Genomic DNA, 14,489 nt, shown 5'->3' on the forward strand with positions numbered 1-14,489 from the left:
ACTATAAAAATATGGAACCTACCAAAAGAAAGATTCTTTCATCAGAAAAAAAAAAAAAAAGTATATTTCTATCCGTTTCCATTTTGCAGCAATTAGAACATAGCCCCCCCCCAAAAAAAAAGTCAGAAAGTAAAAAAAAAAGAAAAAAAAAAAAGGACATACCGTCACATTCGTTTCAGCCCACAGCGATAAACAGGTCAACATATATTGAAAAACGTATGAAACTAAAGAAAATGAATTAAAAAGTATACTGTACTTTTTGATTCATTGTAGCTCACACCTTTTTTTTTTCATTTTTTATTTTTCATGAATTTCTGACGGTTGGAGTTGGGCGGGGGGCGTGACTGCATGCCCCGCCTCCCGGCGAGCGTGCCGCTGCCGCCGAATGCGCATGCGCGCCAACATGCGGCTCGCGTAAAGCAGGAAAGGAACATTCTCGTTGAAAGGAAAAAAATAAGACAAAGAAAACAAAACAGAACAGAACACGATGACGTGACGGTACCGCTTAGTCCAAACAGCACCGGTTTCCTCTTCGAGCTCCGAGTTACCAGCGCCAGCGTCGTTTTGGTTTTTTTCGTTGTTGTTTTTTGGCCTCCGTCCAAGCCGCTTCAGGCGTGTCGGACGTCGGACTCGCCCGCTCGGGTTTGCGCCGCTCTTTTGTCAGCCGCTCGCTTGTCGTCGTCGCCGCCGCCGCCGCCGGTTCCGGTCGTTTTCAGTCAGTGCCTTGAAGCCAACAAACGTGGGCCATGCCGGAGCCGTGCGTGTCCGTGTCCGAGTTCGTCGGGGAAGTCCTGGAGGACTGGAGCTCGCCCACCACTTCGTCCTTCTCGTCCAAGATGAGCGGATGCCGGAGCACCGTGCACCTGCTGGAGGAGGTCAGTCAAGGAGTCATCAAGCCGCTCGCCCCATGTACAGTGCTACTAACTATGCCGTCATTCATTGTTGCATCCTCCCGTTGCTATGAGACAACATCTTTGCAATCCTCTGACGTCATTCGCCACTTGGCTTTTGTGTAGCATGCCATAGGAATATAATAGATTTGTCATTTCTGACCAATTGATACGATACGATATCACAATGTCAAAAGAAATGTCAAGTGTGACTGGTCATGTTTACTTCATTTTTCAATTCTTATTATTATTATCAGACCATATACATTGTTGATTAAAGGTATCCAATGTCAGCCATTTTTTTTTTTTTTAAAGAGGACCTATTGAGTGCCAGACAATTTTGTAAATAATTATTTTATGAACAGAATGATTTGTTAACTGTTAGTATTTTTATTTTTTTTGACTTAAGTACAGATAGTTTGCATTTTTTTGTAATTTTTTTTTAGGCTTTGGACAGCGACCGCTTGCTGCTGCAGAAGATGAAAAAAGCCGCCAAAGCCAAATACACGTCGGGTCAAGGTACGCGCACGCACACACGCACGCACGCACGCGCGCGCGCACGCACACGCCGGCGTATGACGAAGGCGGCGTGTGTGAAGCAGAGCACGTGTCGCACCTGGAGCAGTACATCCTGTCCATGGAGAAGCTGTCAATCAACTGCCAGTCCAGCGGCGAGGCGGAGGTCGGCTCCGCCTTCTTGCGCATGGCCGACTTCTCCAAGGAGCTGCTGGCGCCCATCAAGAACCTGGTGGGTGGCGCTGCGCGATTATGGACAAAAGAATCAGCATCAATTTATGTATTTATTTAGAATAATATATATATATTGATTTAGTTAATTTTTGATGCTGTGGGTCGGAAAATGATTGAATTGTAAGGTTACAAATAAAAACAAATTAAAAAATATGAAGACAAATAAATTAGTTTGAATCAATATAATTATGCAAGTTCCTTTTGGGTGAAACAAAATATATTAAATTACAGTAGTTATATTAAAATTAAAAAAAAATGTTAAGACAAATAAATTTGTTTGAAACACTATAATTATGCAAGTTCCTTTTGGATGAAACAAATTTTATTAAATTAGTTATATTAAAATAAAAAAAAGGTGCAAATGTATACATTTAAACAACAAAAAATGAGTATTAATAATATTTATTTATTTATTTATTTTTGTGTTGTGGGTCAGAAAATGATTGAATGAATAAAATCAGTAGAATTACAAATAAAAACAAAATTATATTAAGACAAATATATTTATTTATATAATTATGCAAGTTCCTTTTGGATGTAACAAAATTTATTAAATTATCTATTTTAAAATAAAAAAGGTGCAAATGTATACATTTAAACGACTCAAAAATGACCATTAATAATCTTTTTGGTTTTTTTTACGATTATACTAATTTAGTAATTGTGGAGTGTTATCATTGAATTTCGATGAATTTTCACAGCCCGACCGCTCGCGGTTTCCCGCCTGCTACTTGAAAAATGGAAGACTGAGCAAAACGAAAACGTCGTTTTTCACGTTCGTTCGTCACGTTCGTTTGTTGTCGGATTGCTCACGAAAGCGATTTTATTCCTTTTTGTGTGTAGTTGAAGAGCATGCTGCACAACATCAACTTCTTCCTGGACTCTCTGGTCAAAGGCGACCTGCGGGAGGTGAAGGGGGTGAGCAATTATTATTATTATTATTATTATTATCATCATTCTCTGGTCTCTATTCTGTAATAAAAGGTGCAACATTTTCTTTGTTTGTTTGTTTTTGCGCAGGATCTGAAGAAGCCTTTCGACCGAGCGTGGCGGGACTACGAGAGCCGCTTGTAAGTGAGGCGTGTCCATCGTCATATTTCCAAAACTCCAAAATGACAAATGATGCTAACGTAGCCGCCATGGAGACGCGGTTGGCGTCAGTCAAAGTCGAAATAATTAGCTTCAGGATGGCATGAACGACCGTCACAAGTTAGCGATATGCATGCTAGCGAGCTGAAAAAATCGAATCATTGATATTGAATCCTTTCCCCATAAATTCATAAGCAAATATAATTTTAAATTTTTCATCAGGAAAAAATATATTTGTATCTTTTTCTGTTTTGCAACAATTAGCATTAGAATATAGTTAAGTTTCATCATTATTCACAAACCTGTTGAAAACACTGGGGGGGGGGAAAAGCTTGTTGCAACATGGCCTTGGTGATCTCTTATACTCTGCTGCCACCCGCTGGCCGTTCTTTGTAATAACTACCATTGCTTTAAGCAATCTCTTCAGATTTAAAAGCAACACATCTGTTAAAAAAAGTCAGGTTGATTTCCATTTGTGCATTTCTAGCACCCTCTGGTGGCAATTATTTTATTGCAGTTTAATTTTCATTAGGGATGTTTTGGCCCGTCTAAAATCTTTAAAATCTACGTTAATGGTCAATATTGTGGCCTTTTTTAAATATCGCCAGACTCCGCACAATATTGTGTTAATTATCGTATAGCAAGCTTCATATTGTGATACTGTCATATCGTGATGTTTGGATATCGTTACATCCCTACTTTGTATACGGCGATTCCTGTTTTAAATCAAATTTATAACTAAAGTTGAGTTGAGTCGAATTGGGAAAGAAAAAAAAATCCAAATCAAATGGAAAATGAACTTTAGTGAATCGATTGAGGAAATTGTAATCGATACCCAGCTCGCGTTAGGAGCATAACGTTAGCTTGTTAAGCGAACGCCAGCCGAGCGTTCATTTTCAGAGAATATAAAATGTGAGACTTTGTGTTTTTCACCAGCAACTCATTTCTTTTCCAATTTCCTTTCCTGGGCAAAGTGATTTTTTTTTCCCCATTTTTGTGTTGTTGTACGCAGCAAGCAGGTTGAGAAGGAGAAACGCGAGCTGGCTCGTCAGTACGGGATGGTGAGGAGCCAAGTGAGCGGCGGCGAGATCGCCGAGGAGCTGGAGAAGGAGAGGCGGGCCTTCCAACTCAGCATGTGTGAGGTCCGTCCGTGCGTCCGTCCGTTCAGGCGTCCGTCCAACCGCGTGTTCGTCCTCCTCAGTACCTGATCAAGGTGAACGAGATCAAGACCAAGCGAGGGGTGGACCTGCTGCAGAACCTCATCAAACATTTTCACAGCCACAACAAGTAACAACGCGCGACGTTGAAACATGCACACACAATGTGGCCTTTCATTGACAATTGCGTATGTGTGTGTGTGTGTGTAGCTTCCTGCAGGAATGCGTGTCAAGCACGCAGAGGTTGAAGCAATACATGGACGAGCTGAATGGCGTCCTCACGTCGGTAACGCAACTTCTTTCATTTCATCTTCTTTTATTTTGTCTTTATTGTAGATTACGCAATCTTATTTTTTTTTCTTTGAGGGTAGTATTATTTTTTTTAAATCTTATTTTTATCTTTTGTTTCTTTTATGGTATTGTTTTATTTTATGAATTTTGTATTTGATATTTTTTTTTTAAATCTTATTTTATTTATTCTGTTATATTTCATGGTATTTAATTTTATTTTTCTCCATATGTATTTTCTCTTTGTATTTATTTTACATCATTTTAGTTTATTTTTTTAAATTTTTTAAGTTATTTTATTCTATTGTTTATATCTTGTTTTATTTGTTTTTTGGCTAACAACCTTTCTCTGTATTTTCTCTTCTACATTTATTTTACAGAATTGTATTTTATTTCTATTTTATTTTTTATTTTATTCTATTGTTTATATCTTGTTTTATTAGTTTTTTTGATAACTTTTATTTTATTTTTCTCAATATGTACTTTCTCATCTGTTTTTATTTTACGTCATTTTATTTTATTTTTCAATTTTATTTGAAGTTATTTTATTATTTAGTTTATATCATGTTTTATTTGTTTTTAATTTATTTTGTTGCATTTTTCTTTCATTTATTTTTATTTCAATTGGTGTTTATTTGATTAAATTCCCTTTTTATTTTATTTTGTCTCCTTTTATTTCAATAACGTCGAATCAAAATTTGGCAGACTGTTCTGTTTATTTTATTTTATTTTGATTTATTTTGTTTTATTCCTGCTGCCTGACGAGTATCGAGGGGGGAAAAATTGGTTTGAATTGTATTTTTACTGCCGATGTGAGTCTCTGGAAATGCAATCCAATTTCTGGAATCAAATTTCTAGTCGTCGTGCCTGATGTGACGATCTTAGAGCAGCAAAAAAAGAAATAAAAATCATTTCACAGTCACAACCCATCCAAGAGACACAAAATCAACGACCACCAGAGGGAGCCAGAGCACCAAGCCTTAGATGAAGAAGAAAAACAGACGCAAGGCAGAAGGGGAAAAAAACAAATCAAATAACCCTAATTAAAATAAATATTCACTAATATTATTTTATTATGTTAAATACATAATAATAGATAAATATAAGGTCAAATTAAAAATAAATAATATGTAATAGTTTTAATATTAGCTAAAAAATAGGGTTATGGAAAAGGGTTAAAATACTACAAAAATTAAAAAAAAGTCAGCAAACTGAGTGGGCGATTGTTCATGATTTCATTTCATTGATTCATTCATCCTTTGTGGGCGCGCGTGCAGGTGAAGCAGCGGCAGGAGGAGGAGAAACGTCAACTGGTGTCACTCCGAGATCAACTCAGGCCCGCCGTGCACGCCGAGCAGGTGCGACGTGCAAAGACGCGCGCTCGCCCGTTACCGTGGCAACGTGGCCACGCCATCCAATAATACGCGCGTCCACCATCAGGACGCTCCCCCGAAGCCGGCGTACAACATGCATCAGCTGCTGGGAGAGCAACAGTACGGAAGCGAGAGGACCGCCTTCCTTTACAAGAAGAGCGACGGGTAAAATGCAACTCACACAAATGCAACAAAATACACACAAAAAAGTACACACTTTTGTTTCAGCTTGCGTAAAATGTGGCAGAAGAGGAAATGTTGGGTTCACAACTGCTACATGACCATCGCGCACGCGCAGGTAAGATCGCACTTTGCGTGGGTGCGTGTTGTCGGGACGCGCTTTGAAATGAAGACGTGCGTGCGTGTTGTGTTGTGTGCTTTTGTTAGCCCAACAAAGCTCCCACCAGGCTCAACCTGCTCACCTGCCAGGTGAAACCCAGCGTGGAGGACAAGAAGTGCTTCGACCTCATCTCTCGTAGGGCGCGCACACACGCACACGCGCACAATGACATCAGTTTTTGGCCCGTGGAGTGTTGACGATATAATCAACATTGCGATTAATTGCCATTAATCGCGATACTTTGACTCCCGGTCGATTATCGATACGCCGACACAAGTATTGCGGCGTTTGTAGTTAGTATCCAGCCACTGCAACTGCTCCATTGTTGACGACTATTTGAGCACTAGCCACTAGGGGGAGCGCCTCATGAGAGTGGCGGGGAAATGGCCTTCGTTTTTATATGTATGAAAAAATGCAGTTTTTTTTTCCTTTTTAAAATTCTTTAAAAAAAACACACAAGAATGAATATAATAATAACGTTAGTGTTGTTCATTTTCCGTCTATTTTTGTTGTTGACATTTTGGTCGGCTACCGGTTGGCGCATATCGTGAAAAAAAGTCATGAAATATCTGTGCCAATTTTTATTTTATTTGAATTTTTTTACGCAGATTAGTGTGATCTAAGTTTTCAAGGGTCCAAATATTTTGTTCCCATGATAGTTATTGAAATTTTTTTTTACTTAAGAACAATAATAAATTGGACAAGGAAAATGTCCATGTTATCTAAATTGTGTTGATTCTAATTTCATGACAAAATGTAATTATTATAATTTTTTTGTGTCCGTCAGATAACCGCACTTACCACTTCCTGGCGGAGGACGAAGTCGAGTGTGTTGCGTGAGTACACGCTTGTAGAAAGTACCGGAAACTTTGTGATACTTGACTAAAAGTATTTGAATATTTTTAACCCCCCCCCCCCCCGTTCTTGAAAGCAACAAAACAGGCCATGAAGTATTTGTACTTAATGTGACTGAAAGTGTTTTTTTGTTGTTGTTTTTTTTGTTTTTGTTTGTTTGCGTTTGCGGGCGTGTGCAGTTGGATCTCGGTGCTGAGCAACAGCAAACAGGAAGCGCTGGCGGCGGCGTTGGACGGCGTGCGCAAAGGAAGCGGGCGGAGCGGCCTGGACGAGCTGACGCGATCCATCAGCGAGCACGTGCGACGCATGCCCGGAAACGACTGCTGCTGCGACTGCGGCGCCCCCGGTGGGTGCGTGCAGCAACAACAACAACAACAAAACTTTCGGCATCGGCCACTTTCAAAACAAACTTTCATGACTTCAAAGGGGTTCATATGGAGTCCAAAATTTAACATACATAAAAAAAAAAAACATAAAACATTCAAACAATGCCGAGTTGTAAAAAATGTTTACAGACAAATTTGGACTTGTTTTTACAATGTGTAAAATACATTTGGTAATTGCATTTTTTTGTAATAAAAATAAAAATTAGCACGTTGAGTTACACTGTAATATATAAACATAAAAAAGTAGCAGAAAAATAAAAAAAATACAAAATAAAAAAACATAAAAATAAATAAAAAATGATTTATTATTATTATACTAGAATATTATTTATTGAGCAATTTGTAAATTTTTTAATTGAATTTAACGGATCTAGATACAAAAGACAAAAGTTTGATTATTTCAAAAGAAAAATATATAACTTTAATAAAAAAAAGCACATATTGAATTCAATTTTTAATACAATTAATGGATGATTGTTACACTTTATATTAATTTTAAATTCAAGAATAACAACCATCTCTTTAGTCACACACACAAAAATCAAATTTAATTAAAAAATATTAATTTAAAAAATAATGTGGCCACGCCCCTTTTTGCCAAAAATGCTCAAACTGACCCCCAAAAAGAACCTGCTTCCATTCACGATCAACAAACAAATACAGCAAGTTTCATGAAAAACCAAATTTGCCGGCTTCAAATTTTCCTTTTCTTTTTTTTGTTATGATTTGTACCCGGAATGACCCCAAATGTGCCGTTTGTGTGTTTTTTGCGCAGACCCGAGCTGGGTGTCCACCAACTTGGGCATCCTGACATGCATCGAGTGCTCGGGTGTGCACCGCGAGATGGGCGTGCACGTGTCGCGCATTCACTCGCTCAGCCTGGACAGCCTGGGAACCGCCGACCTGCTGGTAGACAATCCCAAAACAAAAAAAAACGATCGATTCCACCCGCTTCCGCTTCCCCCCGTCCCCATCTGGCCTCGTCGTCTTTTTCAGTTGGCCCGCAACGTCGGCAACAGCGGCTTCAACGACATCCTGGAGGCCAACCTGACCGTCAAGCCGACTCAACGCAGCCACATGTACGTACGCACGCACGTATACGACAGCATTAACACCGGGCTGACCTGTGCCTTCACACGTCAACATCAACGTGTTTGAAGACGGGAGCAACAAGAAGAGAAGGGAAGGTTGGGAGAGAAAAAACCCCCCAGAAAGGATGAAGAAACAAAGCAAAACAGTTGGGTCAAAAAAAAGACAATTATGGGTCAAGAAAGGTCGTAAAACAACTCATAAATGTTGGTCAGATCTTTGACGGGTCAAAAAAATTGAAATTAAATCATTAATTGAATTAATAATAATTAATAAGTGAATTAAGCCAACTATGGGTCAAAAATGGACTATTGGTCAGATCCTTGGTTAAAAAACTGAAATTAAATAATTAATTTAAGTAATAATAAAAATTCATTATAATTAAATTAAGCCAAGTATGGGTAAAGAAATAGACTATTGGTCAGATCCTTTACTTGCTAAAAAATGAATTTAAATTATTAATTAAATTAATAATAAATAATAATTATAATAATAATTAATAATTAATTAAATTAAGCCATCTATGGGTCAAAAATTGACTATTGGTCAGATCCTTGGCACTGTTCGTGCCGATAGAGTCTTGACAGGGTCACTTCCTGTTGATTTTAGGTCACTTTTGGGTCACTTACTGTTTAAATCAGGTGACTTCCTGTTGAAATCAGGTGACTTCCTGTTGATTTTAGGTCACTTTTGGATCACTTCCTGTTGAAATCAGGTGACTTCCTGTTGAAATCAGGTGACTTCCTGTTGATTTTAGGTCACTTTTGGGTCACTTACTGTTTAAATCAGGTCACTTCCTGTTGAAATCGGGTCATTTCCTGTTGATTTTAGGTCACTTTTGGGTCACTTCCTGTTGAGATCAGGTCACTTCCTGTTGAAATCAGGTCACTTCCTGTTGATTTTAGGTTACTTTCGGGTCACTTGCTGTTAAAATCAGGTCACTTCCTGTTGAAATCGGGTGACTTCCTGTTGATTTTCGGCCATTTCTTGTGTGTGCGTGCGTTAGGGCGGAGCGCAAGGAGTTCATCCAGCGCAAGTATCGGGACGCGCAGTTCGCTCGGCGCGGCCACGGCGCGACGGCGCTCGTGCGCCTCCTGCAGGAAGCCACCAGCAACTGCGACGTGTACGCCCTCATCCAGCTGCACGCGCAGCGAGCGCCGCTCGCGCACGCGCTGCACACGCACGTGCATGTGGGTCACGCGCACCTTCACGTTTAGCTAGGCTTTCATTTTAGTGTTTTTTTTTTTTTTTTTTTTTTTAAAGATATTTCTATTTATTTATTGATGAATTTATTTAGGCATTTATTTATTTTGAATGTTGTCAGTTTTGGTCCGTCCGCCATAACTGAACGTTTGCATGCGTTTCCACGGCAACAGGAGAAAGGGGAGACGGCCTTGCACCTGGCCGTCCTATTGGCCGACACCGCCACGCTGCACATCCTGCACTTCCTCGCTCAGAACTCGTCAGTGGCCGCACCAGACAACCGCTAACGATACGCTAACGACGCGCTAACCGGAGCGCGCGTGCGTCTTTTGTTCTCCAGGCCGAGCGTGGACATGCAGACGGCGTGCGGAAACACGGCGTTGCACTACAGCTGCTTGCACGACAAGAGCGACTGCGTCAAACTTCTGCTGAAGGCTCGAGCGGACACAAGCATCAGTACGACGCGCGCACACGCAAAACGATGGCGAGCGTTAAAAGCGCGCGCTTCCGTAAAACGTGTTTCGTGTTCCAGAAAACGAGTTGGGCGAGACTGCGTTGGACGTGAGCCGCAGGTTGAAGCACGGCCACTGTGAGGCGCTGGTGAGTTCGTCGGCACGACGTCTTAGCGTGACGGGATGCTGACGATGCTGACGTGCGTGCGCGTGCGTGTGCGTGAGTGCGCGTGCAGCTGCAGCAGGCCCAGTCGGACCATTTGGACCATCACGTCCACGTGGAGTACGAGTGGCGCCTTCACCAAGACGACGTCTATGACAGCGACGACGACTTTGATGACAAGGTAACCGTGGCAACGGAATATCCAAAGAGATGTTTTTGGGATTTATTTCACTGGAAGTTGACAGCTATGAGGAAAGTGAAAAAAAAAAGTATCATATATATATATATATATATATACACATATTTTTTTTTAAATTGATATTTAATTCTATTTCTGTTTATTTTTTGTATTTATTTCATATTTAATTTTTTTAATCTTGTTTTTACTTTTATTTATGTATATATATATATATATTTTTTTTTAAATTGATATTTAATTCTATTTCTGTTTATTTTTTGTATTTATTACAATTTAATTTTTTTAATCTTGTTTTTACTTTTATTTATGTAGATATATATATATATATATTTTTTTTTTTTTATTGCTTGATATTTAATTCTATTTGTTTATTTTTGTATTTCCACATTTTATTTTTTAAATCTTATTTGTTATTTATGCATGTATATTTATTTTTCATTTCCATTTGCATTCTTTCTTTTTTTTATTTCATTGTTGAATTATATTTTTTTTAAATCCATTTTTATTGACACTTTTATTTATTTATTGTATTATTTTTGGCATTTTGACAGGATTTTTTCCCCCCAAATGAAATGATTAATAACAGAAGGTTATTTGTGTATGTATTTGTTTTATCTCAAAGTCATGATAACAAAATGAAGTCAATTATTTGTATTTTTTTCCCGACTTGTAATTTTTCCCTTGGAGTAATAATGCAGGTAAGATTTCATAATTGTTATGTTTTCTTCTTGTCCAGAACGGTCCGGTGAAGAAGGAGCGCTCGTCGTCCTCGTTCTCCTTCCCCACGCGACCTTTCAACTTCGGCCTGTCCTCGTCCGCCTCGGTCACGTGTCCGCCGGCGGCGCCGGCCTCCTCGGGGGGGCTTCTCAGCGTGGGCCGGCGGCTGGCCACGGTCATGGAGCAGCACGTTCGGCCCCCCGCCCGGGCGCACAGCCCCCCGCCGCCGCCCCCCTCCTCGCCTGCGCCTACGCCGCCGCTGCTGCCCCCCAGGGTCAAAGGTCAGCCACGTCGCACCGCTTCTGAGACGCGAAAACAAATCGTTCACGAGCCGCCGAAACAAACTTGTCCCGCGCAGCCCCCGACGTTCCTCCTCCGCCCCCGCCGGGCGAGGAGGCGGAGCAAGAGGGAGAAGAAGAGGAAGTCTTCTTCCCCCTGACAGGAAACAGGAAGTGGACCCCTCCCGTCGCCGCCCGCCACAAAAGGAGCTGCTCGGAGTCCGGTAACCACGGTAACACATGATGTCATGAATGAGGTGGTGAAAGATGAGGTCATCACCCGTCTGTGTGCAGATTATGGGATGGCGGCCAGCCACGCGAGGCTCGACAGCGGCGCGGACTGCGTGTGAGTACCAAAGCAGGCTTCTGATTGGCTGGACAAAACCGTTAGCATATGGAAACATTCGGGTTCACATGCGAGAGCAGCGACCAATCATTTTAGGCTTGTGCTTCAGCTCTGCGTTGACTGGTCATGTTGGCATGTTAGCATTAGCTATGAAGCGACCGCTCACTTTGAAATTGATAGCACTCAAATGACCACATTAAAGTGTTGTTTTTTTTTTTAAACTGACCATGTATACTAAGGCATTTATAAAGTGTTTTTTTTTTTTTTTTTAACTGACCATGATTTATTTTTAACTGACCACATAGGCATTAAAAAAAAAAAAAAGACCATGTATAGTAAGGCTTTTTTTTTTTAAATGACCACATTAAAGTGTTTTGTTTTTTTAAACTGACCATGATTTATTTTTAACTGACCACATAGGCATAAAAAAAAAAAAAAGACAAAAAAAATAAAGACCATGTATAGTAAGGCTTTTTTTTTAAATGACCACATTAGTGTTTTTTATTTTATTTATTTATTTATTTTTTTAACTGACCATGTATAGTAAGGCTTCTTTTTTTTTAAATGACCACATTAGTGTTTTTTTTTTTTTTAACTGACCATGATTTATTTTTAACTGACCACATAGGCATTAAAAAACAAAAAGACAAAAAAAAAAAAAGACCATGTATAGTAAGGCATTTTTTTTTTAAATGACCACATTAGTTTTTTTTTTGTTTTTTTTAAACGACCATGTATAGTAAGGCTTTTTTTTTTCTTTTAAAACGGGCAATGTTGCTCCGCCACCGCATGACACGATGAGTTGCGTGACGACCAATCTGTTTGTCCCCGTGCACGCAGTCCTTCTCTCGACTCGTTGACCGAGCTTCCAGACAGAGGTACTTCCTGTCCGCACCCGCCCAAATAAGGAATCCACTCGTCACTTTGTCGACTCCATGACACTTTTTCTTTTTCTTTTTTTTCTTTTTTGTTAATAACCTCCCAGCCTATCACAGGGCGGACAGTGACACAAGCGCCTTCCAATGGCATCGCACCACAAGACACTCCCCCAATGGCCCATCAGCCAATCAGCGCTCGCAGAGCTTTGAGCGCGCCGGCCGAGGCCCCGCCCCCCAGCTGCTCCCTCGTAGGTCACTGGTGAGTGCCGTTATTTGAGGATTAGCGACCACTCATGTTGATTGTATTATTTGTATTTTTTTTGCTGATGTTATGATCTGTGGATTTGGATGAATGTACATTCCATTGTGTTAATAAAGAACAATAAAAGATTAGCAACTAGTCATGTTCGAATGTCATATTAGCATGTATGCTAAACACTGGACAACCAGCCACTTTAACATGTTAGCATGCTCGGATTATCGTACCGCTAGTTGAATTTGCTAGCGTTATAATGACACATCACGTTTCCTCTGAAATGTTAGCATGCGAGCCATATTGCTGTAAAGACCAGTTGATTTAAATAGTTAGCGTTAGCGCTGTAACTAGCAGTTGAGTTAGGGTGCTAGCATTCACTTTGAAATGACGAGTCACGTTAGCATGCTCACGTTACATGTTTTAATGATCAGTAAATATGATTTGTTAGCATTAAGATCTGAAATGAACAGTCATGTTTGCGTTACCTCATTAATTAAAGACTAGTCACTTTTAAATTAATAGCGCTAGTTCAATAACGAGCCACCCATGTTAGCCTGCTAGCATGCGTATACCCGAAACTAAAAAGAACAACTTAACTACGGTAATAAAAAAATGCGGAAAAATATCATACGAAAAAGACAAAAAACAGATAAAGTTAACGTTTGTGAACTGAACCATTAGCGTCCGCCATTTTTTTTTTTTGTCTCGGGGCAGCCTCGGGGTCGCCGGGGGTCGGCCCGACGCGTGCGCGCGCTTTACGACTGCGAGGCGGACCACCACGACGAGCTGAGCTTCAGCGAGGGACAAATCATCGTGGTCATGGGACAGGACGACGCCGACTGGTGGGTACGTCATCATTCCAAAACACACAAAGTGCCAAACAACAGCAGGACGGGGGAAAAAAAAAAAAGACAAACAAATTGGGACAGTTACAGGAAGCGTGCGTGTGTGTGTCTGTTACTCAGCACGGCTACGTTGAAGAGGAACCGGAGCAGAGAGGCTTGTTCCCGTCTTCCTTCGTGCAGCCCATGTCCAACTGACGCGACGATTGCGCAACACGTGGGACCCGCCCACACGAGACAACGAGCACAAGACACGAAGAGACAAGAAGAAAAGTGGATGAAAAAAAACACACAAAAAAACGTTTTCCAGCTGCCTTCAAAAGACGCCTCGGCGGCCAAAGTAGCATGAAGGACCAAAACTGACAAAAAAATATTCTAAATAAATGAGTAAATGTGAAATAAAAAAAAATGTTATTCAAAAATTCTATCCAAAAAAATAAATATAAATGGAAATAAATCCGTTTTTATTTTCACTTTTAGTCATTTATTTCCTTTGAATTTGGGCAGTGGAAATGTTATTCAAATGAGGGGGCGGTCCTAAGCGTGTGTTGGGTTGGGTTTGAACAAAACTGCCAAAATTCAAAAGAAATAAATGACTAAATAAATAAATAAATGACTAAAAGTGAGAATAAAAACAGACATAAAAAAACAAAAAAATTAAATAAATATAGTTTTTTTTTTTCCTCTTTTTATTTCCATTTATATTTATTGGATTTAATTTTCGAATTATATTTTATATCCATTTTTATTTTCACTTTTTGTCATTTATTTAGTTTGAATTTTGGCAGTTTTGGTTCTCCATAAAGTAGCATGTCACTTCCTGCCTTTGATCACAACAAACATCAACAGGACCACAACACATTGTGATTTAAAAATAAATAAATAAATTTAAAAAAAAAAAAAGCAAGGAAAACTGCCAATAAAAGTACAATTAAAAA

The 14,489-nt window shown here is 39.8% G+C and overlaps 1 protein-coding gene across 4 annotated transcripts; it reads left to right on the top strand.

The window, feature by feature from the left end:
* Positions 1–48: 48 nt before the first annotated feature.
* Positions 49–14,489, top strand: unm_sa1614 (un-named sa1614). Of its 4 annotated transcripts, none has more exons than XM_077528577.1 (28): positions 49–875; positions 1,337–1,409; positions 1,490–1,638; positions 2,484–2,558; positions 2,661–2,710; positions 3,742–3,871; positions 3,931–4,016; positions 4,097–4,172; positions 5,452–5,532; positions 5,615–5,712; positions 5,776–5,845; positions 5,935–6,022; positions 6,675–6,723; positions 6,922–7,088; positions 7,904–8,037; positions 8,125–8,207; positions 9,224–9,407; positions 9,594–9,679; positions 9,761–9,876; positions 9,953–10,020; positions 10,109–10,216; positions 10,971–11,232; positions 11,310–11,462; positions 11,524–11,575; positions 12,416–12,453; positions 12,561–12,712; positions 13,424–13,551; positions 13,675–14,489. In XM_077528577.1, exons 1-28 carry the CDS (start codon positions 747–749, stop codon positions 13,898–13,900), a joined length of 3,111 nt encoding a protein of 1,036 aa, XP_077384703.1. In that variant the 5' UTR covers positions 49–746; the 3' UTR covers positions 13,901–14,489. The 4 variants fall into 4 exon arrangements, with proteins under 4 accessions (XP_077384703.1, XP_077384705.1, XP_077384704.1 ...); XM_077528579.1 differs by having other exon boundaries at positions 10,115–10,216; XM_077528578.1 differs by having other exon boundaries at positions 1,493–1,638.

Source organism: Festucalex cinctus, chromosome 8 (assembly GCF_051991245.1).
Source record: "Festucalex cinctus isolate MCC-2025b chromosome 8, RoL_Fcin_1.0, whole genome shotgun sequence".
Taxonomy (NCBI): Eukaryota; Metazoa; Chordata; class Actinopteri; order Syngnathiformes; family Syngnathidae; genus Festucalex; species Festucalex cinctus.

Excerpts from the sequence above, each read along its gene's own strand:
- unm_sa1614 (XM_077528577.1), top strand. The coding sequence starts at position 747 with ATGCCGGAGCCGTGCGTGTCCGTGTCCGAGTTCGTCGGGGAAGTCCTG. Across the intron at positions 5,533-5,614 it reads CCGCCGTGCACGCCGAGCAG|GACGCTCCCCCGAAGCCGGC; the intron begins GTGCGACGTGCA and ends GTCCACCATCAG. Across the intron at positions 11,576-12,415 it reads GACAGCGGCGCGGACTGCGT|TCCTTCTCTCGACTCGTTGA; the intron begins GTGAGTACCAAA and ends CCGTGCACGCAG.